Genomic DNA, 26,134 nt, shown 5'->3' with positions numbered 1-26,134 from the left:
GCACTCTTTAAAGTATTTGCACCCTTTGGGGCGTATCTTGTCCCACAACAATAATCGTCATCTGTCTTGCCCGCATTTTCTTTCTGCGAGCCCAGTACTTCCAAGTCGTGAACCGCATGCGCGTTATCAGCGTGACAGCATTCTTGACAGGAAAATACGGTGTTTTCAAGAAAGGAAACGCAACTGCTTTAAGAGTGCATACTCTTCTAAATCACGCTGTCACCATTATAGCAGGCACATCCTTTATTTATTACCATGTGTGGTGCTTTCTTGTCAGAATGCTCAGGAAATGCTTAGTTCTTTCATAGCAGCCCTGATATAAAAGCAGTGACGCACCCACACCAAGAAAACATTTACCAGAATAATCACAGAACTTAGTTAAGATAATGGCAAAAGTATGCCTGGAAGGTGTGAAGTTCCTAAACATGGATGCATTGCATGCAGCTGTTATATGTTTAAACACAAACTACATTGACCTGAGAGCATTTGGGTTAGTTTTGACATGATAATGTGGAGGGAACTTTGCACTTGCATGAAAGCAGGAGTCATTAACCCAAACACAAGCCTAACAGCTATTCCGAGTGAAGTTAGAAGTTAATGCACACATTGAATGATGCTTAAAAAGCGTCCCTGCTACAAAAAGGAAGGTTGACACAAGCCTCTGTTACTCACAAATCGCAAACAGCGAATATCTCCTGGTTCTGAATGACCACAGCTGAAGGAGCGAGTTGTGGCGCAAACGTTACAAGTATGTACAGTACATCAAATTAAGCACAGCTAGACAAGGGATCCGTGTATAAATAGCTATTCCATTTAAACCTTCGCTACACTGCTAAATTACGCTCACATTTCGAAATTCAGGGATAAGTATTGTTTAATACCATACGTGGATACGATACCTGCCTGTTGCGCCCAGAACAAACGAGAAGCACGCGCTTGCAGTTCCATGTTGCCACTGTCGTCGTTCCGAAACCGAATCTAAACAGGCGCCGCTGTCATCATCATTGCCGTACACAAAGCTTCGAGGCCGTCCAGTTTCGCATTGAGGTGGGTTTGGCTCTCTCGCTGTTTGGCGTTTGATTGAACGATTTCGAGCCGGGCGCCGCACGTCAGCGCGAAAACCGGAGCCGTGCAACAAGTTGTTGCGCTCGTGTTCTCAGTTTGTGTTGCATTCAGCCGCCCGCTTTCCTCAGAAGCGAAAGGCGTCGCCGCTTCGTTTGGTGATAACTGGCCATGACATGATCGGAGGACGATAACAGGCGTTTTATCGACGACCCGCGCCGTTCGTTGTGCCGGCGATTGCTCTGTCGCCGGAGAGGCAGCCAGCGCTTGCGTGCCTTTTGCACACGCCGGTCGCACCGCAGCTGCTTGGACGTTGGCCTTGTAGCGACACGAGAGAGCCACAGTGCTAAGGGCGTTAGGAAACGCGACCTCTCCGGAAAACGGCTCCGTGCAGTCGACTGCCGTCGCTACAAGATGCCGGCATCAAAGGTCCAGAAGCACCCGCTTCACTGTCCGAGCCTGGACGACGTCGCCAAAGGTGAGCGACGGGCATACGTGGTTCTTTGACGGCCGAAGCATATCGATCGTCGTGCTAAATTTGGGCTCGTTCATCGTGTTCACACGGAAGATCGAGAGAAGTACATGTGTAACGGTGCCCTTGATCTGGGAGGCGATATAGTTCCGAGCAGATTGCTAACGATCAAATCATTGTTCACGGTTTACGTCAGGTAGATTACTCCAGCTAGGCACAATCTATCTGCCGAATAGGAATTGACTAAATGGACTGCCTAGCTGTCTGGGAAGAAACCGATGAGCGATGCATATGCTAGCTGTTGTAATGAATGTGAGGAGCTAGAGAAATATGCATGTCTGCAGCTGGATATTCGTGTTTAAGGTCACGCGCCTACATCTACTTACAGTGCGCCAGAGCGCGTGCGAAGTATGCGCTGCAGTTATGCCGTTTAATGAAGCTAGACGAGCTCCTGTGGGTCGATGCAGTGTACGTTTTTGAGACCGGCAGCGTATATAATTAGAGAGCTGACGTTGTCGTATTAAATATGTAACGCCCCGCTTCTTTGATGCTGTGCAGTTTTGAACGATGGACTTAAGGGCACATTCGAGCATGTTGAAGTGTCTGTGGTCGACTGCCCGGACCTGAAAGAAAAGCCCTTCATGCTTGCTTCTGAAGGTGAGATTTCCCGTAAATAAATTGTCTCTCTCTCTCTGAAGGTGAGATGGTCAATGTGCTACAAGCAAATTATATCATATACTTTTGCATTCCTTAATAAGTCCTTCCTCACTTCTTCCATGCTCATTAAATATTCTCTCACATAATTATCTCCTAGTTAAGTCAGACTAATTAGAACTACTGCAACAGGCTCTATGAATATAATGAACATGTATTAAACTCTAAAGCTGTCATGTATAAATAGCTGCTGTGAATCGATAACAAGGTTTCTTTATTCATACAAGTATTCACTCAAGTGTTCCTACGACAAGGTGCTTCGTGAGCTTTCCATTACCATTGCCTCAACTCACGCTAATGAGGATGAAGCTGGCATCATTCCAAGGCAGCTAGCTGTCAGACGTGCGTGCAGACGGAGAACATGGAAGTGCAGACGGAGAATAAAAGTAACACGACGTTGACAGCAGCCTGTCTGCACGTCTTCTTGCACTGTTGTCAACTGCTATGCGAAAGGATAAGAACCATCAAAAAGGCTGTCTGGGATCATGACCATTATGCACTCACAACACTTCTTCCTCCTTGGGAGAAGCTCAACGAAAAACCAGGTAGAGAAGCTGCTTGGCACTAAAGGCACAAGGACATGTGCCTGCTGTTTTTGTTGATGGAAAACATCCCTGTTGGGCAAACCCGCCGTGGTTGCTTAGTGGCTATGGTGTTGTGGGATCGCTGTCGTGGGATCGAATCCTGGCTGCCGCGGCCACATTTCGATGAGGGCAAAATGCAAAAACACCTGTGTACTTAGGTTTAGGTACACGTTAAAGAACCCCAGGTGGTCCAAATTTCCGAAGTCCCCCACTACAATGTGCCTCATAATCAGGTCGTGGTGTTGGCATGTAAAACTCCATAATTAAATTTTTTGAAAATCCCTGCTGGGGCAAATACATTATACCTGGAAATCATAATGGTATGCCACCTAAGTTCTACAAGTAGCAACCACATCTCTAATACGACCACAAAGTAAGAATAAATATAGTAGAGCAAATTGGAACAGTTAACCTTTAAAACCAAGGCTTTCAAACTGATAAGAAATAAAGAAAATGCAACATTTAAGAAGCTATGCTGATTTGTGAGGGTGACTTATTGGAAAGAAATGCACACAATCATGAGTAGTCTGCACCACTAAGCCGCACAACTTTCAGGAAGATCTTGCAATGAGAACAAAGCTGAATTTAGTCATAAACCTCCTGTCTTTTAGTCAGCCAAATTCACTTGCTGAAGTGAAACAATTAATTCTTTTTTGGTTGGAGGTACAGAATCATCTAGTGGAGAGTTAAAGAGCTTCAAGTGTAAACTGTGCAGTAACCAAACAATATTTCTGTGAATCCTTCTGGTCAAGACAGAACGCACACTATGTTCGTATTATCTAAGATGTGTTTAATTTGGGTATAGAGGTATGAAAATTTCACACTTTTCCTTACCTAGATTGCTGCATCACAGATGCATCACACAGTTGACTTCCACTGAAGAATTGATCTTAGTAGAGTCTTTACCTAATGGCTTCAATTTGACATTTACAGATATATACTACAGTGAAGAAGCACACTATTATACAACAAACAGGGTAGACACATTATAGTGTGCAGGAAGGGGATCATGTCAAGCTTGGCTAAAATAAAATGCACATGCCTTGGGAGGAGAGGGACAGCATGCATCAATGCTTCAGCATAATGTGCAACAAAATTTCTGCACAGTTGCAATGTGGGATTGTTGGCAATGTGGTAGGTTACTATAAATGTGTGCACAAAAATGTTCTAGCAGTGAAAGCAGGAAAACGGATACAACGAGACACGAATGTACAGTGCTTTGTGCCTGTAGTATGTGCGTTTTCTTTGTGTCTGTTTCTGCTTGTGTAGAATTTCTATTTTTACCTTACAACATTGCCGTTTTTGGTCTAACTGCACTGTCGAGCCATGTGGGATGCCTAGCTCTGAGAAATTAAAGCTGTCAAGTAGAGGAAGCTTCTTGTGTCAAAGGGACACTCAAGAGTGAAGTTATTTGAGTTTTATTAGTAATTTGCGCTTTTACAATATCAATAAAGCCGCACTTACTGCAAAAGGAGGCTTGGTAAACAAAAAAAAATGCAAAAACAAAAGACCAGTGGTGATGCCAGCTTAGAATTTCCTACGCCAGGTTTCTGTGACATTATGCATTTTGACAGTGTCTGTACAGGCCCAGGTGACCTTTTGTCAGTACAGACGGACCACACTGTATTCTAAAAAGAGTCAAAAGAATGAATTTTCAAAAGCTTTGAGAACATTTACGGCGCCACATTGGCCAAAATGCAAAAGAATACTTTGAAATCCGGGATGTCACTCTGACATGCTGGCGCCTGGGTTTTCGCAAGGAAATTTAGAAATGAAACATTGAGCTTCATTTTCTCATTAATGATCAACCTGTTACTGTGAAATTAATGAAAGCAGGTTTCTGAATGAACACTTCATCAGTCTAAACTGATTTGGTGTTCGTATCTAGTGTGCCGTGCCTTCAAAAAAATTCAGTGCAGGTTCGAGAATTTTGTGCTCCACTGTCACCAACGGTATTTCTATGAACCTAGGCGAGAGAACAAAGGTGTGTTTGGCCTGAATGTATGCTGTGCTAGGAGACACCCATTTTTGCTTATGAATCGCCATTGTGTGATATATGAATCAGCTACATTAGCTTTAATTACACCTGAATCTCCTGCTGCGTGCCTGTGAAGTTTTTGTCAATCGATTGGAATGTGAGTACTCACAATGAAAAAAACAAAACAAGATTGCAAGGTGCAATAGACGAGAGACAATGAAGTTGTGTTCGTCTCTGTCTCTTGCTTTGTCCATTGTGCTTTGCACACAGCTTTTGTGAGCAGCCAGTTCTGCTTTGATTGTAGCTTTAAGTGTTTTAGCATTCATTAAATCTTCTGTTACCTTTTCCAGTGATAATTTATGCTGTGTTACTGTTCAATTACTATTTTCATGAAAACTTTGTGTTAAGATGACTGATAACTTGTAAGACAATTTACAACTATTTGCAACTATTTTTGCAACTAGACAACTATTTGCAACTATTTGCAACTAGACAACTATTTGCAACTATTTGCAACTGGACAACTATTTTGCAAGTGTAACACAACTAGCAATGGCAGTCTGTTCAGCTCTTGCACACTTCCCAGAGAGTTATTTTCTAAGCTCGGGAACTTTTCAGTATTTTAAGACAGCCTAGTTGTATTAAACTATCAATCGAATAATTAGCGATACAAAGATGCTTGTAATTAAGGTAACCTTCATCTATTCACTAGTCATATTAAGATTATATTTTACTGGCGGGGAATATTGTAAACATGTATGTTTCATTTCTTTTTGATGCCTTTAGTCATCGACATTAGTGTACATAACGTAAAATGTAGCGACTATCCGCTGACTGCATAATTTACTTCGAGATTATTTACGAGGAGGAGGAGGAATAAACTTTATTTATAGAGATAAGCTGACAAAGCTATTTACTGAGATAAGTAGAAAGAAACTCACACAATGTGCTTGCAAATATTTCAGTTAAGCTAAACTTATTCAGTTAAGTTTACTGTATGTCATTATTTGTGCATGTATCTCATCTGTATTATAATAGTGTCATTGTAATAATATGTTTGATCAGAATTTTTATTGTGAAATCAGTTTCTCCTGTAATTATTTCCATTCATTTTTCATTTGCACAAAATCTTTGCCACAACTGCTGCTGTGCTTATTTTTTAACCTGCCTACGAGTTCCAGTCCTCACAGTTTTAATTGTCTGTTTATTAAACCCGCAGGGTTTAATCTGAAGCACCACAGAGGGGAAGGGGTTTGAGAATACAAATACATGAAATGTGCAAGACATGCATGTAAAATTATGTCGAACTAAAAATTGGACCTCCCTGCTATATACTAGTATATAGTAAGAAGTTCCAATTTCACACATACAAGAAAAGTACATAGTTATGTACTTTCCGTGTGTGAAATTTTCATTTATATATCTCAACTAAATCAGAACTTGAACTCTGTTACCGAAAATTCTATTCAATTGATGTCATTGCATGCATTAAAGGCCAAATATTGATGGAAGTATAGATATGAATTATGATAACACAACAAATTATATGCTGCAGTGCAGTGACAGAAACAGTCTAGTATAGAGGCTTTTTAATTTCGTTGTGTCATGGGCACCCTTAAAGCTGCCACCTGAATTATGGAATTGGCATAGCAGACGCCTCAGTTCAAGGGGTATAGCGTCAGCCATACTTTGATGAAGAAAAACACAGAATTCTTTTTGTGATCAAATTTAGATGCCACTTAAAGAACCCCAGGTGTTCCAGATTTATCCATAGCCCTTCATTATTGTGCATCTCAGAGCCCCAGTGTTACTTCGAGATGTTGAACTCACTCAATCAGTCAATTAACCAATCAAATCGATCAATCAATTCAACTTGCACAGAATTGCATATGTATGGGCTCTGACCACAGCATGAACTTATTGCAGCACTGGTAAATTGTTGCATTCTTTTGCCCTTCAGGTATATGCGGCAAGCCCTGCCTAGCAGACGTCGGTGGCGTTCCTTACTTAGTTCCTATTGTGCAAAAGGACAAGGTAAGGGTAATTTATATTCGTACTGCCGCTCACAAAAAATAAAATTATTTTGCATGTTCTTGAAAGGGTCATAGGACATGAACTGCTGTGGGACATCACTACGCAACAGCATTATGTGACATCACATGGTGTTATCAGAAAAGAAATGTACATCCAAAAGACACCGAACAGTATCACAGTCGGTCAATTGAACAGTTGTGTCAGGAAGGTCATTTCACATCCATATGGCTCGTGGAAGAGCCAAGAAAAAAATGAAAGTGTCCCACGATGGATACGAATGAAACTGAGACATGTACCGTATTTACTCGAATCTAGGTCAACCCCGATTCTAAACCGACTCCCTAAAGTCCAAAGCCAACAACAAAAAAATAGATATATTACCTCGAATGTAGGCTGAACAAAAAAAGCGAGAACGGCGTTCACAAAATGCAAACAGTATTTATATAATCTGAACGTGCAGAGCTCATTCAACATCGTCGTCGCTGCTAGACTCTTCGCTGTGTTCCTTGTCACTGTCACCTTCAAACAGTGCACTATCTTCGGTACCGTCAAGCACATTAGACAGGCTGCACTTTTTAAAAGTGCGCACGATCTAAGTACCTGGGATGTCATCCCACGCTGCAGCTATCCAGCCTGCCAGCTGCGATAGCGATGCACGTTTGATGCGGCCCGTTGCCGTTAGCATGTGGTCTTCGTCAGTCAACCAGTCCGTGTAATATTTCCGCAGACAATCCTTGAAAGGTTTGTTGATGCAGACATCAAATGGCTGCAACTGGCCCGTCATGCCGCCCAGTATGGCAGCGAAGTCTGTGTTTGCTTGGGCGAGCGCAGCCTTCACGTTGTTGGTCAAGTGCCCTGGTAAGAGTTGATGACAAGGAGCAAGTTCTTTGTCAAAAAGGCTCCTGGACGCCGTCCCTGCACAATCTTAACCCACTCTTTCACCATCGCACCCGTCATCCACCCGTTCTCATTTGCCCGCACAATGGCATTTCTTGGGAAAGTTTCTCGGGCAGGTAATGTCTTCCTTTTAAATATCATATAAGGAGGGAGTTTATGTCCATCAGCTGTGCAGCACAGCATCACAGTTGATCGCTGCTTCTCGTAGCCCGCAGAGCGCACCTTCACCTCCTTGGCACCCTTTTCATTTACGGTGTACGCCACTGGCATATCAAAATACACAGCCGTCTTGTCGGCGTTGCCGATTTGCCCAAGGTTGTAGCCTTGGCGAGCGCAGCCTTCACATTGTTGGTCAATTGCCCACGGTAAGAGTCGATGACAAGGAGCAAGTTCTTTGTCAAAAAGGCTCCCGGACGCCGTCCCTGCACAATCTTAAGCCACTCTTCCACCATCGCACCCGTCATCCACCCGTTCTAATTTGCCCGCACAATGACATTTCTTGGGAAAGTTTCTCGAGCAGGCAGTGTCTTCCTTTTACATATCATATAAGGAGGGAGTTTATGTCCATCAGCTGTGCAGCACAGCATCACAGTTGTGCGCTGTTTCTCGTAGCCCACAGAGCGCACCTTCACCTCCTTGGCACCCTTTTCATTCACAGTGTACACCACTGGCATATCAAAATACACAGCCGTCTGGTCGGCGTTGCTGATTTGCCCAAGGTTGTAGCCTGCTGCTTCTCTCTTTCACAGCACATAGCGCTGAAAAGCTGTCAGCTTTTCTTCTAAATCGCTTGGCAGCTTCTGGGTGATTGAAGTGTGACGTTGGAGGCTGAAGCCGAAGCACTTCATGAATCTCTGAAGCCAGCCCCGGCTGGCTTTGAAATCCTTTGGCGTTAGGCCTCGCTCCCTCGAAAGTTCCCTAGCTTTCGCTAGGAGCACTTCTGTTGTCACTGGAAGGGCAGCTGCTCTCTGCGCCCGAACAAAGTCGGCCAAAACTGTCTCCACTTCATGGTGACGGCCTTTCTTTGGTCCACTAAATGCCATCCTTGTTGCGGCGTATGCAAAAAGCTGCTGTTGTTGTCCCCTCCAACGACGGACGTTTTTCTCGTCGATGCCAAAGTTCCGCCCGGCTTGAAGGTTCGACGATGCCTCTGCGGCTATCGCAACTTTTCACTTGAAAGCGGCACTGTAGTGGCATCTCCTGCTTGGTGCCATTGCGATAACACCACGCGACACACCGATACGGCCGACATGACACAGGTCAAAATGGCGACCTCGCTTTTGCATAGTTGGCTACTTGCACGGCTAGTAGCGGCTGCGATACTGACTTTTCTAGATGGCGCTAGCTATGCACCATATTTAACAGTTTCAATGAAAAACGGACATGTTTTTTAAAATCCTCGAATCTAAGCCGACCCTAGAGTTTGGTATATGATTATGCATTTGAAGAAAACTATCGGCCTAAATTCGAATAAATATGGTATATGGCCTTCTAGACATAGATAGGGGGACATCAAGATGCAAAGGTGAAGGCTTCCTATTTTGCCCATATTTATGTAGTAGGGTCAAACAGCGATGTCGCAGCGCCTACATAATTGTTATAGTGATAGGTCATGTCTGATCTGTGTTATGCTTGAGTTATAATTGTATGAACAAGAGATAAATTGCGCAGCCCTGTTTCTAATTGTTTCCAATTTATCATGTGAGCATTTTTGGTGGGAAGATCAAACAGATAAAGTAACTCAATTTGAGGTTGGACAAAGCTCATGTAAGCTAACTTATGTATTTCAGTAGTCGAGGTATGGAGATTACGAAATAATGTCCTAATGATCTAGATGCGTTAGCACAGACCTGGGGCGAGGTTGAGGCCTGGGGTGAGGTTGATGTCAAGATACTTGCACTTTGAAACATAGGAAATCATGTTCTCTTTGCGCTGCTGATCATGAGGATTTGATCCTAGGCTGCAGTGATCACATGGGAGCAAAATGCAAAAACTCTAGTGCGCTGTGCTTTGGGGGTATGTTAAAAAGAACTCCAGGTGGTCAAAATTAATCTGGAGTCCTCCACCACAGCATTCCTCATAACCCACTGTGCAGGTTCCGGTCGTTAAACCCCACAGTTTAATCTGAAACTCGAGCATGAGGTTGTAAGTTCAATTCCCTGGCTTTTATAGCCCCATTTACATGGTATGCGAGTGTAAAACAGCTGATTGATTTGAGCAAACATTAAAGAAGACCAAGCGGGTGAAATTACTTCCGGACTTACTGCCATGGTGCCCATCACAACACTGTGCAGCTTTAGGACTTGAGACCACATCAACTAATTAATTAAATGAGAGAAAGCATTAAAAGGATAGTAATGTTTTAATAGAAGAGAAACGAAAATCCTTCCTTTGTTAAGAGCACATATAACTAGCAAAAAGACGTTGAAGAAAATATAAGACTCCCTTAGGAATCATGCCCATGATGTCTATATATTATGAGTAAAGTTTTACAGACAGAGCGATGATCCTTCTCTTGCTTACATCATATCCTTGCAAGTGTTCATAATTTCTAGTCAGCTAACATCAGCTATGCTCACTCAAGTTCTTCTTTTCATGGATTTAGGATAAGCAAATCGGTGTATTAGGGTTGTGTCTCATGAGTCAGTGCTCTGCTCATTTTATGTTCTGTTTGCTCTCAGCATGTCTTCTGTCTCGCTGTTCAAATGCAATGACTAATGTCGGATGTCCCCACTTATCAATTCTACTGCAGTGTGCGTGACTGTCACTGTCTGCATGCTTACAACTCGCCGTAATGCATCACTGTGCTCTTGCTTTTGTGAGGCACTCATATTAGTTGATCTCCGCTTTCCAGATCTACAGTTTAGAACAAGTCGTGAAGCAGACAAACATTTCTGACGCTCTTGTCATTGGCGCTGGTGCTGGTCCATTCAATGTGGTCGGTGTCAACAGTGAGGTACTGTACACTTCAACTGCTTTATTATTTTTCTCTTTGAGTGCGTGTTCTGTTGTCATGGAATATGAAAAGTGGGATCAGATACAGCTGAACTTAGATATAATGAACATGAAAACACATTTCCAGCATGATAGCATATAACTATGCCTAAAACAAATATAGGATATATTATAAAGTTATTTTCATGTTGGATGTGAAGTAGTTGTAACGTAGTTCCACTGTATAACACTACTCGTGTTCTCTTGTTCAGTACTTCGATGTCGAACACAAGCATCTCCATGTATATTTTATAAATCATTTCAGCTAGAACTTGTCTTATAGTTTGGTAGTGAGAAATTCATCTACTAACTGTTATGTGGTTGCTGAAGTGTTAAGGAAGTGAAGTGATTGAATTGAGGGGAGGAGAAAGGTGAGCACAATTGGTGCCATAACGAAATTTCTATCTTGTATGGAACATTAGACTAATTGCTCTTGAGTGCTCAAGAGCACTCTTGCAGTGTGGTTTACATTTGGCTGTTAGATATTGAGTGCTCGGAATACATTTGCCTGGTTCTTTTAGAGCCCTGTGTTCCACCTCAGAGCGTTTGGACGTGCTCTCACCTTCAAGCTGGGAGTGTAAATGAGATCCGACAGAATACTGATCGCATGGCTCCTCAGACTGCCCTAAGAGCAGCTGGACGTCTGGGGCAGACTTTCTCCGGCTCGAATCATGAAAGGGCTCCGCATTGCTGCAAACCGAGTTGGTGCACTGCAGGAAGTAGTCGAATGTAACATTAGACAGAGCTGTCTTTGCTACAGTTGGTGTCGATCCTGTCCCTTTAAGTTCGTACCTTGAAACCCTTTGTGCTTTTTGTGTTGGCATGGGGAGATGCTAAGCCTTCTCCTCACTTCTAATGGCTACAACTTCTTTATTGAAGGCACTGCACCAGGTTGTGACAGCACATTAGTGGCAAAAATACAGTGTTAAAAGTAGGGCGTATGAAGTGTTTTTATTGCTGCTTGATGCATTTATAGCAGAAGGATCATCATTGTAGTGTGCAAGTCATGCAGTGTGAGTAAAATGCACATCTTAATTGTGCTGCATGATCTCATATATCCTTCTTTTGATCATGCAGATGATGCATAACATGAAGTACGGTGATAAGCCTTTCAACAATAGTCACTTTGCAAAGATTACTGAGGTGAGTGGTGATAATGCTTTTTCGAAATGTTTTATAGTGAAGCTGTATACGGCTAGGGCATTTCCGGCATACGTAAGCTAGCTCGTTGGCACCCCTCGGCACAGCCGTGCGGGCACGCTTGTGCCACTGCTCATGTATTCGTCGTCGTCGTCTCCTCCCTCAGCTGGCTCAGTTGCCACTCATTGCTTTAGAGGGTATGAGCCATTCATCGGCAAGAGGAAACTATCATTGTCATCATCATCATCATCATCAACAACTATCGTTATCAGCAATGGCTCGAGCATCGTTGTTTTCTTTCACAGCTGACTCATTTGCCGCTCATCATTCCAGCATAGAATTTCCCTTCACTTCTGTAGTTGTAACGGGGAGGCCACATTAAATTTTTTTTATTTACGGGGTATGAACCATTGCTTAAGGGATTATGAGCCATTCATTGTCTTAGGTGACGGACGCATTTAATAACCGAGGTGATATGAGAAAGTGTGTGTATACCTATTGTCATGATGACCCTCAATCAGGACAATAAATATGTTCGTGCCTTTGTTCAAAACTCTATGTCACCTCTGTGTCGTGTTTTAAACAGCTTCGCTGGTCATCCACCTTCACAAAGCGGAATGACTCATGATTTTTTGAGTAGTAGTAGTCATTGAACATCTGTTGCCTAGTCATTGGAAAGCAATAGGCACATAATCACAAATTGCTATCTTGCAATTTTTGCTAGCCATTGTGGAGATGAATTTGCATGAGGCTTACCCAGTAAGTGACGCTCAGTAAAGAGCACAATGCTTTTCCATTCCAACAAAGGAAGCTCAGTTTATCAACTCTCGGACATGGGGTAGAGAAGGCTTCAGGGTCAGATGGCCAATAAATGCAGGTTTATTAACCCAGGATACACCACAGTGTGGCAGTCACGGCTGCAAGTTAACTGCAGGTTAACTACAGGTTAACTGCAAGACTAATTGAGCATGCACGGTCGCTGCGCTAGGCTCCCTGAGTAACGTGTATACCAAGCGCAGGAAGTCCTAGGAGGAAAGGTCCCATCTCTGAGTAGGTGTGTAAAGCATGTGCTGCGGTGAAGAAGCACTCAGTGGTCCCGAGCTCATGGGGAGAGGGTGCTTTGGGGTCATGGGGCAGCAGCCATTCAAAGCACACCTTGGTGATGCATGCTTGTGCATGTGATGCAACTCTGGGAAGGGGGAAGTGAAGTTTGTGCGGGAAAATAGCTCTGGTGCACTAGCCATATCCACCGTGTTGCCATCGGAGCGGTCAAGCTTGGTAAATGGCCATCGTCACACACAAGCTGGGGATGAGGCATGGGAAGGCACCTCGATCCGCACCCCATATGCGTGATATAGTACTGCTGCTTGTTTATTTAGACCTAATACTAACCACTTGCCAACAGGGCCAGCACTACAATCAGAATGTCAGTTTACCTATGCTGTTGTGTAGAGCTTTCTTGGCAGTCAAATCTGTTTTGTGGCAGAAGCAGCTACATTTTTTAAATGTCTAAGTAAAAATTTGAGGACAGGGGGTTATCTTAGAGATATGCAGTTCTTTGACCAAGTGTACCTCATGAAGAAGTACTTCCAGCTTTGACACAAAAGTTTATTTCCAATATGAATGGCTAATATACCAATGCTATTGGTTTCTTTCGCAGGATGGTTCCTATGAACTGGGCCGATTCACAACTACCTGCTGCGAATTTGGCCTAATGGCTAATCTGCTGATCTCGGAAGGCAAGCCAGGAAAGGTGTCTCCTTGTTTGTTTCTCTTTTTGATTGTTTGCTTGCTTGCCTTCATAAGATATCTGAAAGGTCATGCATTCAACCCAGGTAACAGCCTTGATCGGGCAAACCATTCTGGCTTTGTTTTAGAGTACTGTACACTGTACAGATGTGCAGTTGTAGTTCAGGGCTTTGTATCTGTCCTTATTTTCTGCATGTAAGTTCACCTGTCTCATGGCCTGAAGAACGTTGCAGGTCGTTGTGGGGTGCAGGTTGTCTTTTCGGCTCCTCGAAAATTGAGTGCTATTTGTCCGGCGATCGAAAGGCGAGAAAGTGGAGCAGAAAATATTCCTAACGCAAGGTGCAAAGTGAAACATGTTAACAAGTATGTAGGCTGCACTACCAATATGGCATACTCTTTCCCGCTCAAGTGTGGGCGAGTGTACATAGGGCAAACCGGCCAGTGCATAAATGTAAGCCTTAGGGAACATGAATTGTCCCTGGACAAGAATGATTATGCGCATGTCTCTGCCCATTGCAGGCAATGTAAGTGTAAGCTTCTGCTCAAAGAGACAACAATTTTGTTTAAGCATACTGATGCATCCACCAGATTAGTCATGGAAGCAGCCCACATTCAGCGAAAGGGCACGTGGTGCATTAGCCAGCCTTCGATAGCGCTTTCTCAGCAAGAATTAATGTACCTAGATAGCTCGATAAGGTAATAGATGCACTGTATACACATGGCCCGGTTGTGCGTTCTTCGATTGACCATGTGATCGCTTGTGTCGCTTATATACCTGATGTGTGTTTCAGTAAACATATAGTTCTGAGTCAGCACTCATCTTGTGTCATTTCACTCTATCGTCATCTTGTTCGCGCTGTTCCCATTTGAATGTATACCAACTCGCCCAACTTTCCACTTTAATTAAGTTTATCAGGTGTGATGCTTTAACTGTGTCATAAATAATCAATTAGGTCACCAATACATGTTAAATACCTTTCTGCATTGAAACAAAGGGCACATGTACCTGGAAGCAGCTACTTTAGGAAAGAATGCAGTATCAGGAATACACTCAGTTGATTTATTTTCTTAATGAATTGCAGCCAAATCATGGTACAGTCACCTATGTATTAATTGCAAGTTGGTTAATATATATATGTCCCACTAATTAGACCACATTCCCAAGCACCAACAAATAGAAATCTCCCTAATTTGAAAGAAATGTTGTTAGTTCATGCTGGAGCGGACTGCTGGTCATTAGACTGGATGTTCTCCCAGTCACACCAAAAGCGCTGACTGTGCTGAAATGAGCGTGGAAGCATGTGATCATCAATGAGCCAATAAGTGTGGTTTTGCACCATCTTTTCTCTGTTAGCTGCCCACATCCTCATTCAGGTTCATCCATTGACCACAGTGTAGATAATTTCTGTAGAAAATAATGTGTTTATAAATTTATTATTTTTAAAGCCAGTGTTTCAAGACGTGAATCCAGATGTTAACGTGTAATGCTGACTCTCGGCAGAAATGCCCTGCAAGGGGCTATCCAGCTGAAGGAATGCAAAATTCTATAGGAGCTTCTTCCTCCTTGTGTATTGCGACAGAACTCATTAGGAGATTCATTGTTCGTGCGCCACCTCAAGTTGTTAACTTTTCTACCTTCAATTTATCATCTCTTAACCATAGCCAATTTGGTTAGGTCAGTTGTAGAGCTTCTGCCCTGGAAGGGGATAGCATTGCTGAGTTCGATTCTTTGACCAGGACAAACTTTTCTTCAATTGGCTAGCTTTCCTTCTGCGAAAATCTCCTAACCCTAACCTTGTGATTAGCTGAGTTGCAAGAGCGACTACCCAAAATGACCTTAGGTTTGGGTTCCACACCCAAATCAGAGGGAAATTTTTCTTCTGCTATGGCTCACTTTCTTTCTAAAGTATGTGTAAGCATTTCTTTCGTGAACTTATGATACTTTCAGGTAGATGCCAATAACTTTTCCTTGAATGAGTCTTTCTCCGGGTTTCCTCAGGACTTATTTGGTCAACGCTAGTGTAGTAACTTGGAACTTGGCGGTTGGCAGTTGTGTTGCTCTTAAGGATTCCCTTGTGTCCTCATTTTATGTGAGCCTTCTTAAGCAGACGATTCCTTACAGAAATACTCAGCCTTTTGCTGCTTTTTTTTACTGTTTAATGTATGTTTGCCTGTGTTCCGCCCTCAGGTAATCCGTGTGAGTGCCAAAAAGCGCACAGGTGCTGACAACTTTGTGACTGCCATGAGGAAAGCACTTGCTGCTCACTACGGCACCGAGCCAGTGGGACTCGGTGGTGTTTTCGTGCTTGCAAAAGGAAAAGCAAAGCTCCACATCATGGTAAGCCTGTTTTGTTACTTTAGCATTGCTTGTGCCTTTTTCAAACCAGCTCATTATTGGGCTTGGTTAAAACACGTTGGCGAGCTAGTTGGTTAGAATCCATGGTAGAGTGTATAAGCGCGACTGAATGAGGACGTAGAAAGAAACAGATACACAGACACAGCGCTTCACTTTCAACTATAGATTTTATTTTCACACGCATCAATAACTATATACCATGCGAGCGGAAACAAACGTAACAGCAAAAAAGGACATTCAGTGGTGCATTTTGACGAACCGTACACATGTGCAAGGCATGGGGAAATCATGTACTGCAATGGTCACAACGATAAACCGAGGAATTGTATCTCCTTTTCAGATAGCGACACCGAAGGCTTGCTTACGCACTTTTGCATGTTCTACCCAGCATCGCAAACAATTTGTAGCCTGTACTCATAACGTTGTCTACGCCATTTCACTTTCGTGCGGAAGAACGTATGTTGGTCAAACCAGCAGATGCATCAATGAGAGATGAAAAGAGCATCGATATAACGTCACTAGGGTAATCTCGGGTCAATTGGGTATTCACTGCCGAGATCGTTCCTGCAAGCCCATGTTTGAAAGCACTTCCATTCTGTATAAGGCTCATAGCAGGATGACAAGGGCAGGTGGAGGCCTACGAGATTGCAAAATTAGAGCAAAAGTGGGCTCTTACCTGGCTTTGCTACGTGACGTGCACCGGCTTTGTCCTGCACAAATGGTAGGCAAACACAGATTGCGCACTTTGTTGCATTCAATACGAAGTTCAATACAAAGGACATCTAGCCAGGATCGTCTTAGAGTTACTGAATACTGGACGTGTTAGTATTCCATGCTCAAGAAAAGATGGGCACGTTAAAAAGGGGACGAGAAAGACAAACACAAATTGTGCTCATTTGTGTTTTTCTTTCTTGTCCCTGTTTTTTGCACCATTCTTTTCTTGACCAGGATTGAATGGGAGTGAGTACGCACTGGCGCACATCCCTTGTAGATGCTAACTGCTATTCATTGAGAATCACAGCAGGCAAAGTGCACATGTGGTGTGGGATTGTTTAGCGTAGTTTAAGGCTAGTTGAGTGTTCCAGACTAATCAAAATTAGCGAGAACCAATGGCTACGACACCCTCACAAACAGTGTGGCCAAAGGCACGCGCGGCCGTGCGTGAGCATGCAATAGTCGGCTCACGCATTTTGATTGATGTCAGCTATTGGCCAATAGCAGTCGTGTATGGGAAGCTGTTATATGACTAAATGTGGCAGTCCCAAAAAAGATGAGGAGAAGGCTTCTATTGAAAAGAGAGTGTTTGAGAAAAAGATGGCTTCATGCTCTACTTGTAAGCCCCACCTCATGCGCTGTGCACGAGTGCGAAATTGGCCTGAGATGTCTACAGCAATGCATGCTATTTGCGGAATGTGTTTTTTCGCCTAGCTCGATGGGTGGCTCACAATTCCTTTAAGGCACCTTGGCTGGTTCTAAAGCTCTAGGCAGTGCACAACAAGAGAAATAAAATGGGAGAGTATAAAGGATCACTGACACCCACTGCGGTAGCTCAGCGGCTGTCATATTGCGCCTCTGAGCTCGAGCCCGTGAGTTCGATTCCAATGGGGACGAAATACGAAAAAAAGATCACTGCCGCTTCCAGTCCGTGAAGATGGTCAAACAGCGAAGCCGTGTTAGTTACACCGAGTGTTACACCATGAAAGTATACCCTTTCAAGTAGTTTATATTGTAAATCTTTTGTTTCACCATTATTTCACCTAATTTTTGCTTTTGCATGCTTTAGGAGTGCTGCCGTTTAAACTCAGCATCTTTGGCATGCAGCTTGGGGTCGGCCCTTCGACGACGAGACCGTTCACGAGCCAACTCTAGCTGGTGCTCGCAGTAGGCAGCGTCTTCCTCATGAGTATGCACTACTCGTGGTCTTCCCATAGTTGTAGCTGAAATGGAATGTGTTGAACCACTAATCCAAAGTTCCGTATATTGGGCGCAAGGCCCACAACTGGAGATGTAGGCACTGCAATTGTTTAGACGATTGGTTGGATTGGCAAGAAGTGCCGGCAGCCTTGCGCTCCTAGTATCGCTTTTCAATCGCTGGGCACTGTTCGTTGGCCGCGCACCGCCAGCATAACATTTGTTTCTTTCGCGGCAGGGTGGAATCAATCGTAGATAAATTCGATGCTGATCTGGCTTGATCACTGAAAATGCACCGTGTGACAACCGTATAAGATTCGCATGTAAGATAGCACTCTCACGGGGATAAAGGGGTCACTCCCACCCCGTTTCTTCTGGTAAGCTCTTCGTTTCCTCTCCTGCTAGGTCACATGGCCCCTTTTCTGTGAAGTCCAATAACGACACAGGGTCTGCATGAACAACTTTGCTGTAATATGCTTGTGTACTTAGATTTAGGTGCATGTTAAAGAACCCCAGGTTATCAAAATGAATCCGAAGTCCCCCGCTACCCTGTGCCCCATAATCAGATCGTTCATTTAATGTCGTGTTGCGCCATGTCATCTTGCTTTAGCGCCAGAACTTTGCTTACACGCGTTCCCGCAGTGCGTGGGACCTGCATGAATTTTGTCACTACTACAAAATTTCGTCTCAAATGAAAGCATTTGCCTTTTGAACTGTTGGGTGACCCTTGGCTTCTCTCTCTTGTGTCATGCGCCAAATGCTATGCAAGTTAGAAGAACTCATCCAATGTATGGTGGTGCACATAGCATATTCCATAGAGCACTGGATTTGAGTTGCAGTGGTCCTGGGTTCAGTTCCAGGTTTGACCGAAGATGCAGCGTTTTCGCGACATTGCTTTTCTGCAATTTGCAACATTGTGACTGGCGAAGACCTCTGTTTGGCGAGACTTCGCAAAAACTTGAAAGGGCAAACCAGGCCCTTTGAGAATAGTAGAGACTGCGCGGCTCAACAAAACCGGGACTGAAACTTTGCTGATGCTGTCTGAGCTGGAAGTACAGCGTGTTGGGCTAGTTGTGTTCCATTCATAAGTTCGAGAGCACGAATATGAGGATAAAATGGACACGACAAATGCTCTGTGGGCATCTCGTGCTTAAGGATGACTATGAAGCTGTGCAGGGGTTTGACTTATGCTGCAACTTGGGCATTGGGGAAACGGAAAAATGGGAAGTTCTGCCTTCAGTCACTTGGCATTTTGTGTGCTAATAACCTTTCTTCTTCTGTATGTGTAAAAGTAGAAAGAGTTTAGTGTTTTTCTTTATACTCAGCATCCCCTTAATCTCCTCCTGTTCACTTTTCAGCCAAAGTTTTCCACAGCGCCGCTGCTAACGAATGAAGCCATGAACTGCTGGCTCAAATTCTTTGAGATGGAGGCCCCCCTGGTATGCCTCAGTGTGTTTGTCTCCCATGACCCGGTAAGTGTCCTCTTTATGCAAGATTTACAGTTTGTAATCACTGCATGAAGTGCATGTATGGACCAGGGGAAATGTCACTCCGATCAGCAACAATTTCTCCTGCTCACACAGTCAAACATTGATATAGTGAAGTCACATTTGGAGCAAAATTCTGTTCGTTTATCCGATATTCATTATAAAGAACAAACAAAAATCGGCATCAACATGCATTCAAGTTCATGCAACAGAATTGTGCAAACCGCTTCAGGCAAACCAAATCTTTTTCTTGAGATGAGCTCTGTGTGCTTTGCATTGGTGGCGCAAGTGATCAGAGCACATATATTTTTAGAAAAAGAAAAGGCTTCTAATTAGTGACCAAGTCTAAAGCTAATTGACGTTCCGCAACCTGTATGGGTTTGTTGTTCAGATTGTGAACAAGGAAACCGTATGAGTTTCGAAACGCAAGATAACTTTAATATGCTGCCTGACTGAACAGATTAGTTTTTTTTAGCTTATAGCAGCACGGCTATCACCTTCAGAGCCGGCAAAGGAGAAGTGGGTTCACGAGCATAGTGCCCGAGAAAAGAACATGCTGGTGTGCTTGACCTGAGTGGCTGCGGTATCGGCCGCTCCCGGGATCCCACGGCACCATGGCTGGCCGGCCTAAATAAACAGTGGTCACGACGTCTACATCTTCGTGCCACCGGCCCCGCAAATTGATCATGTCTGGGTCAAGAATTTGAGTGGTCACTTGACCTTCAAAGATCATACTCTAGTTTTATGCATTTCCTGAATGTGCATTCAAACCCTGAACGTCCTTGCTATGCAAATGTAAATGACATGACATGTGCTATGCTGCTTTGTAATCGCCCGACATTCAGAAAACCCTTCTCGCTGCGTGTTAGGAGACTTAGTGAAGAAATGGGTGTCTTGCTTCTACAACACCGTCTGAAGACCCCAGCAAGGACGTTAGTGCCATGGGACTGGGCTATGGTAGACTATGACACATCATTCGTAGAAGTCTTGAAGCACACTCCACGATAACACATTTGCATGCACATTATAAAACTGCAAGCGAAATACTCGTGCACGAAATTTTACATGGATGCATCAAAGACGCATGCGGGCATGTCCTATGCTGCGGTTGGACCATCAATTTTGGAATCAGACATTCTGCACCCACTAACCAGCATTTTTATGGCTGAAGCCTACGTGTCATTGTCAGCTGTAAAGCAAATTATGCAAATAAATTTAGAGCAGGCGATTATATTCACAGCCTCATTAATTGTAGTTAAAGCTTTAATGTCGCTACAAAAGCACTGAAATCCTGTAATAATTTAACTATATTCGTTTCTGTGCGCCAGTTATGCAGCTGAACTACATATCATAATATGCTCAGTTCCTGGCTACAGAGCCGTTCAGGATAGTAGTATTCTTGCCAATGAACTTGCTACAAGTCACAGCAACTAGAACTCGCAACAATCCCATAGCTGTCACAGCTATAAATTTGAAACCTTTCCTGTGGAGGAGACTAAAAAAGTATTGGTAACACCTTTCGTACATTGAAAAATCTAAATATCTTCACTCAATTAAACCACAGTTAGGCATTCGGCCATCAACAATGAAATCGCGGGAAGCTGATGTCCTCTTAACTCGTTTGAGAATAAAAAATTAGGCTGCAAAAATTTGCAGCATTGTCTTTTTGCTTGTTTGCATTAGGGTCAGTTGTCAGACTCTTTTGGTTAAAAAGTCTATTAGCTCAATTTTTGTAATTGCTAGTCTGATTGCTACCTCAAGTCATTTTAAGATGTGTGCCTTTTTGGTGAAAGCACTCTGAAAGAAGTTAATGAATTTTATCACCTCTCTATATTTTAAGAACCTTTGGATGCATATTCTGGAACACCATTGATATTACCAAACTGCTATTGTGTGTTTTTTGCTGTGCAGCATACTTCTGTTTATGTTGTGCTTTGCTCATCTGTTTTCGGTTGTGTTTGCTGTCATGTGCAGGGCTGGGATCTTCGAATAGAGCACACTCACTGCTTTAGCGACCACAAGCAAGGTGGACACTACCATTACGACACTACACCTGAAGATGTTGAATACTTGGGCTACTTTAACGTTGCCGAGTGTATGTTTCGAATTGATGCACCTGCGTCAACACACCAGATAGGCAGGGATTAACGTGCTTCTTGTTGGATGTGCCTTCTTTTCATAAGTGCTTTATTGAGAACTATTATGGGAGAAAATTTGAAAAGAAAATGCATAGCTGCTTTCTCTAGAATGTTATATGTCTTTGTCGCATGGGCAGTTTCGATCCTTATTGCAGTCACTTGGCACTGCTCTCGTTGAGTTTAGCTAAAGCATAATGTGTGCACTGGTGCAACAGATGGGAAGCCAAGTGCGCTTGAAAATGATGCATAGCAATGTTCCACTAGCGTAGAGTTCAGATTCAGATTTTATTGATGCGAAAAGTTTATACATATTTGGATGGGTGTCATATACAGGAGGACCCATAGTCTGAGACTGTGCGGGCATCTCCCGTACAGTTTGAAGTTTGATCCATGTATATTAGCTCGAGCTTGATCTACACTGTCCATGTGACAAGAACCTATAGTCATTGCACTAATTTGCTTTCAGGTAGTGTTCACGAGTGTTTATTGAGACATGACATAAAGTTCAAAAATTTACTGTGGCCGCTGACAAGTCAAGAATGAAGGTGAGGCCTATACCACAAGGTGTGTCTCTGCGCCTCTCCATGCTTCCAGAAAATGCAGTTCTCTTGCAGATCATGCAGGTGTGAAGACTAGGTTGCTCAGCAACAGTTGACATTTCACAATCGTGTGCCAATTGCACAAAGATCTAGCATTGGCAGATGTAGGGACAAAAACAGTACACTGCACAAACTATATGCAGATAACATGGGGGACATTGAAAACTGTTGTAAGAGACTCTGAGAGTGATTATCCTGTACTCCGGTGAAAAAAGTCCTCCTTGCCAATCTCCTCAAGAGTGCGAACATCTGCATGCTTTGGCTAAATGAAATGCATCAACGAAGGTGCAGTGGCCCAAGCTTAACCTGTTTACAGGCGTGAGTACTCCTTGCACCTAAAGCAAGGAAACCTCCTCCCCTCACACCAGGGTTGATCTTGGCAGCCAGAGCCCAAAGGTGGTGAAATCCGAAAATGCTCGAGTATCAAGCTGTGGATATAATGTTAAAGAAGCCCTGAGACACCTTTACTTAAAAAGTGAGCAACATGCGGGAGTGTGAGCAGTGCTTTTCAAGGAGCATATTTGCGATTTTTTTTTACTGAAACGTAATATGAGTGGAGAGATAGAGTGCAGTGCTTACTTGGAGGTTCCCTGCTTCATGCAGCGAAATACCGTATTTACTTGCATAATGAATGCTGTCGCATAGTGAACGCAGCCCCTACTTTTCCAATGAAGAAGTGTGTTTTTTCTTTTCCCTGCATAATGATCGCACCCTGAACTTGCTGCCGTGAAGTAGGAGACACACGGTACCATCTGGCGGGTGCAGTTGTGTCTGACACCTTGTCGGATGCCAAATCGTACCGTGGCTCCTACATTTATTGCGATAGCAATTATATGGATGCTCCAGGTGCATTTTTGCTGTCGCCGCCGAGCGCCGCACTGTGTAGGTGTGAGTGAAAGCGCGAGAGGGAAGCCGACAAGCACGGCTCAATCTCGCGCACCGTCTTTCGTCGCACTAAAGGCCCCGGGGAGGGGGAACGGATCGCGGTGTTGTACTCTGACAGCAACTGCGTATTGCGCAACCACGTCCAAGGTGTGCCGCCAATTGCAGCTCAATCTCCCGCGTTACAAGCATGAGGTTGCGGGATCGAATTCCGGTCGCGATGGCTGCATTTCGATGGGGGTAAAATAAAAAGCCTCTGTGCACAAGTGCATTAGGTACACACGAAAGAACCCCAGGGGTTCAAAATTTATCCTGAGTCTCCCACTACAGCATGCCTCATAATCAGATTGTGGTTCTGGATCATAAAACCACCGAATTTAATTAAATGTTTTCCTCACCGTGTTGAAAAAGTGTTTCATAGGCCCTTAAGAACCCTTGAGGTGAAAATAAGTAGCCTTCTGCTGTGGCATCTCTTACATCTCTGTGATGCTTTTGGATGTTAAAGCCCCTAAATAACAGTGGTAGTCCCCCACAAGAGTTAGAACGTTTATGTTATGGCAGACCTTTGGTAAGGAAGAGGTAGGGCCAGGGATGGCAATGAAGATGGACCATAGTAGAGAATTTGGCAAAGTAATGTGCTGGTGCATTTGTGCGTGTTCTCTGTGAAGGGCACTTGCCGCTGCGTTCTTGACTTGTCAGTTGCTGTCGCCAAGTGATGCTTGTTGACAGGCGCAGTTTCGTAGTTCAAATGACATTATGCAAGTACAGCGCACCGTTGAATAATGCAATGCTTCTAGGTGAGTGCTGGATCATGTGAGGTGCCTTTCCTGTTATATCACTTTTGACATCTCAAGGGCTCTTTATAATGTTGGGCCTCACTTTACATTGTGTCGCTCGCAGCAGGGACATCTTGACAACTGAATAATACCTACCTTTTGCCACTGACATGAAAAAAAAAATATTTTTTGTGAACCAGCTTACTTATAAAGGTGCTTACAGAATTGCATAGTGCTACAATAATCTACAAAAATAGGGACATTTAAGATATGACAACCACTGTGCCATTTGAATGACTAAATGTGTGATTTGCAATGCATATTTTATGTCAGTGGTGACAAGAACACTTGAACAGAAATACATCAGAGTATGTCATATCATGTCTGTTCTCTTTCATAGGTTGCTGAAATAATAAAGGTCTTCCTATATTTTGTGACACTTTATGCTAAATTATGTAGTAATGACAGTATTGCTGGTCTGACGTAGGTACTGTTATGCCACTTTTGTAGGGGAAGAAAGAGCAGGAAAAGTTAAAATTTGGCAGCAAAGTTTTGAATTAGTTCATGGTGGTTGATATACAAATATGCAAAGTCCTGTTGCATTTAATAAAAGTTATTGGCACCTCATCAATTTAGTATGAGCAAATTTCATTCAATGCCCTCACAACAGATGCAAGTAAACCCAACTACGAAACCAGTCAAATCCTGCAACGAGCTTCATGTCTCTGACACTTGATGAATGTAAGGTCCATGTACTCCTTACAGAAGGTGGAAATAGGGTCCAAAATTTAATTTTCTTAGTCCACACTAAGTTCTGTGCACATAATTTTGTAGCTAATTAGGAACTTTGCTCATGCCTATGCTGAAGTGCATAAAGTGACCCTGAAGCATTCTTCTTTGCATTTTCATTGCATCACCAAAGGTGTAATTCGTCAAGTCTCGTTCACTTTCTCATTTCTGAAACAGACACAATAAGAAAGTACACTGTGGTCACTTATTATTGGCTGATATAACAGGCAATACGGTGAAGGTGAAGAGCAACTGCAGCACCATAAATAATTACCTATGTTCCAGTTACAGGGAAGAAAAAGAAACAACAGCTCTGATATGCAACTAAGTTTATTAATACTATGGAAGAGACTTTATGACAGTTTTTTGACCGTACTGCTACGACAGTTTTGTAGCTCTCGGCTTGTTTCCCCCACGTTTGCCATTCACTGTTTTTTGACATAGTTTTGTAAAGGGTCATCATTTTTGCAGTCAAAATGTCTGCTATGGTATTATCTTATGTGCATGTGTATAGTGATTCCAGATGCTCAGTAATCTGTTTCTTTCACTGTCCTGCCCTTGTTGTAATTATTGCCAAGTATGAATCGCAAACAATTTGCCCAACTATTCATCATTTTACCATCAATAACTGCTTCAGGGCACTTTTAAATCGTTCGAGCTTGTGATAAAATGCCTTGTGGAATTCATCTAGTAAAATAAACACTCGCCAGTATTGCGGTCTCATCTACAGCACAAGAAGTGATTTGCTGCACAAAAATTTTTCTATGAGTAATAAATGCATTTGGCAGTGTGTTTGTATCGCATTACTGATACAATTTCTTGTTCCTTGCCCTTTCTCTACAGTTTTCTGCTTAGTCGATGTCATTTCTTTTTGTGCATGTATAGTGCTTATAATTGAACTACACCGTGAATGACGCTTTGCTTTTATTTCTAAGTAAGCTTAAACTAAATGAGTGATGTAATTGTGGCAGCCTGATTGACCAGCTTTATTTGGTGTTTGCTGAAACAAATTATTGCTTCTACTGATCGTTAGCTCTGCCATTGCTGTCGTGTGAAAGCTATGTGCCACCTCCTAATACATTAATTTACTTTGTGTACACAGTGCCACACATTTTTCTTTTAAGATGCAGCATCACTTCACCTTGATACTCGTCTGTGAAGCTGGCCATGACAGCCCAAAACAAAGGAATAAATTTATCCATAAAAAATGATTTTGTTGTCTGCTTAAGGGAAGAATTCCATGAAAGCGATGGTTGCTTGGAGCTTCAGTTATACCATTACAGCTAGACCAGCATGTGAGCCTCTCTTGCTAAGGCTGCACCAAATTTGAGGCTCAGCATGGGGTATGAACGACACAAATTTTTTTATTTCACAGCTGTTGTATATTGGGACATTGCTGAATGATGACAGAGCAAAGAGCATAAACAATTGTGTCGGGCAGCAGCCATTTTGATGACAAGTGTGCTCGCGAGCCAGTATCACTCAGTGGCTTGTTACATAAGAAAGTAAAATACAGGGTTCTTTAGTGAACATCTAACAGTGATGAGAAAGTTAGCTGTCCGCCTAGTGCTG

General features: G+C 43.1%; 1 protein-coding gene across 1 annotated transcript; it reads left to right on the top strand.

The window, feature by feature from the left end:
• The first annotated feature begins 1,006 nt into the window (after positions 1 to 1,006).
• On the top strand, positions 1,007 to 25,773 carry LOC142575441 (ester hydrolase C11orf54 homolog). Its single transcript, XM_075684818.1, has 9 exons — positions 1,007 to 1,540; positions 2,093 to 2,191; positions 6,771 to 6,844; positions 10,596 to 10,697; positions 11,813 to 11,878; positions 13,536 to 13,628; positions 15,813 to 15,962; positions 19,250 to 19,363; positions 21,353 to 25,773. Exons 1-9 carry the CDS (start codon positions 1,477 to 1,479, stop codon positions 21,524 to 21,526), a joined length of 936 nt encoding a protein of 311 aa, XP_075540933.1. The 5' UTR covers positions 1,007 to 1,476; the 3' UTR covers positions 21,527 to 25,773.
• The last annotated feature ends 361 nt before the right edge of the window (positions 25,774 to 26,134 follow it).

This window comes from Dermacentor variabilis, chromosome 3, assembly GCF_050947875.1.
Source record: "Dermacentor variabilis isolate Ectoservices chromosome 3, ASM5094787v1, whole genome shotgun sequence".
Taxonomy (NCBI): domain Eukaryota; kingdom Metazoa; phylum Arthropoda; class Arachnida; order Ixodida; family Ixodidae; genus Dermacentor; species Dermacentor variabilis.
Note: the sequence above shows the minus strand (reverse complement) of the source record. Positions and strands in the feature narration are given on the sequence as shown.

Bases quoted from the DNA above. Each gene is read 5' to 3' on its own strand.
- LOC142575441 (XM_075684818.1), top strand. From the start codon at position 1,477: ATGCCGGCATCAAAGGTCCAGAAGCACCCGCTTCACTGTCCGAGCCTG. The intron at 13,629-15,812 runs GTGTCTCCTTGT...TTCCGCCCTCAG, and splicing joins CGGAAGGCAAGCCAGGAAAG to GTAATCCGTGTGAGTGCCAA. The intron at 15,963-19,249 runs GTAAGCCTGTTT...TTCACTTTTCAG, and splicing joins AAGCAAAGCTCCACATCATG to CCAAAGTTTTCCACAGCGCC.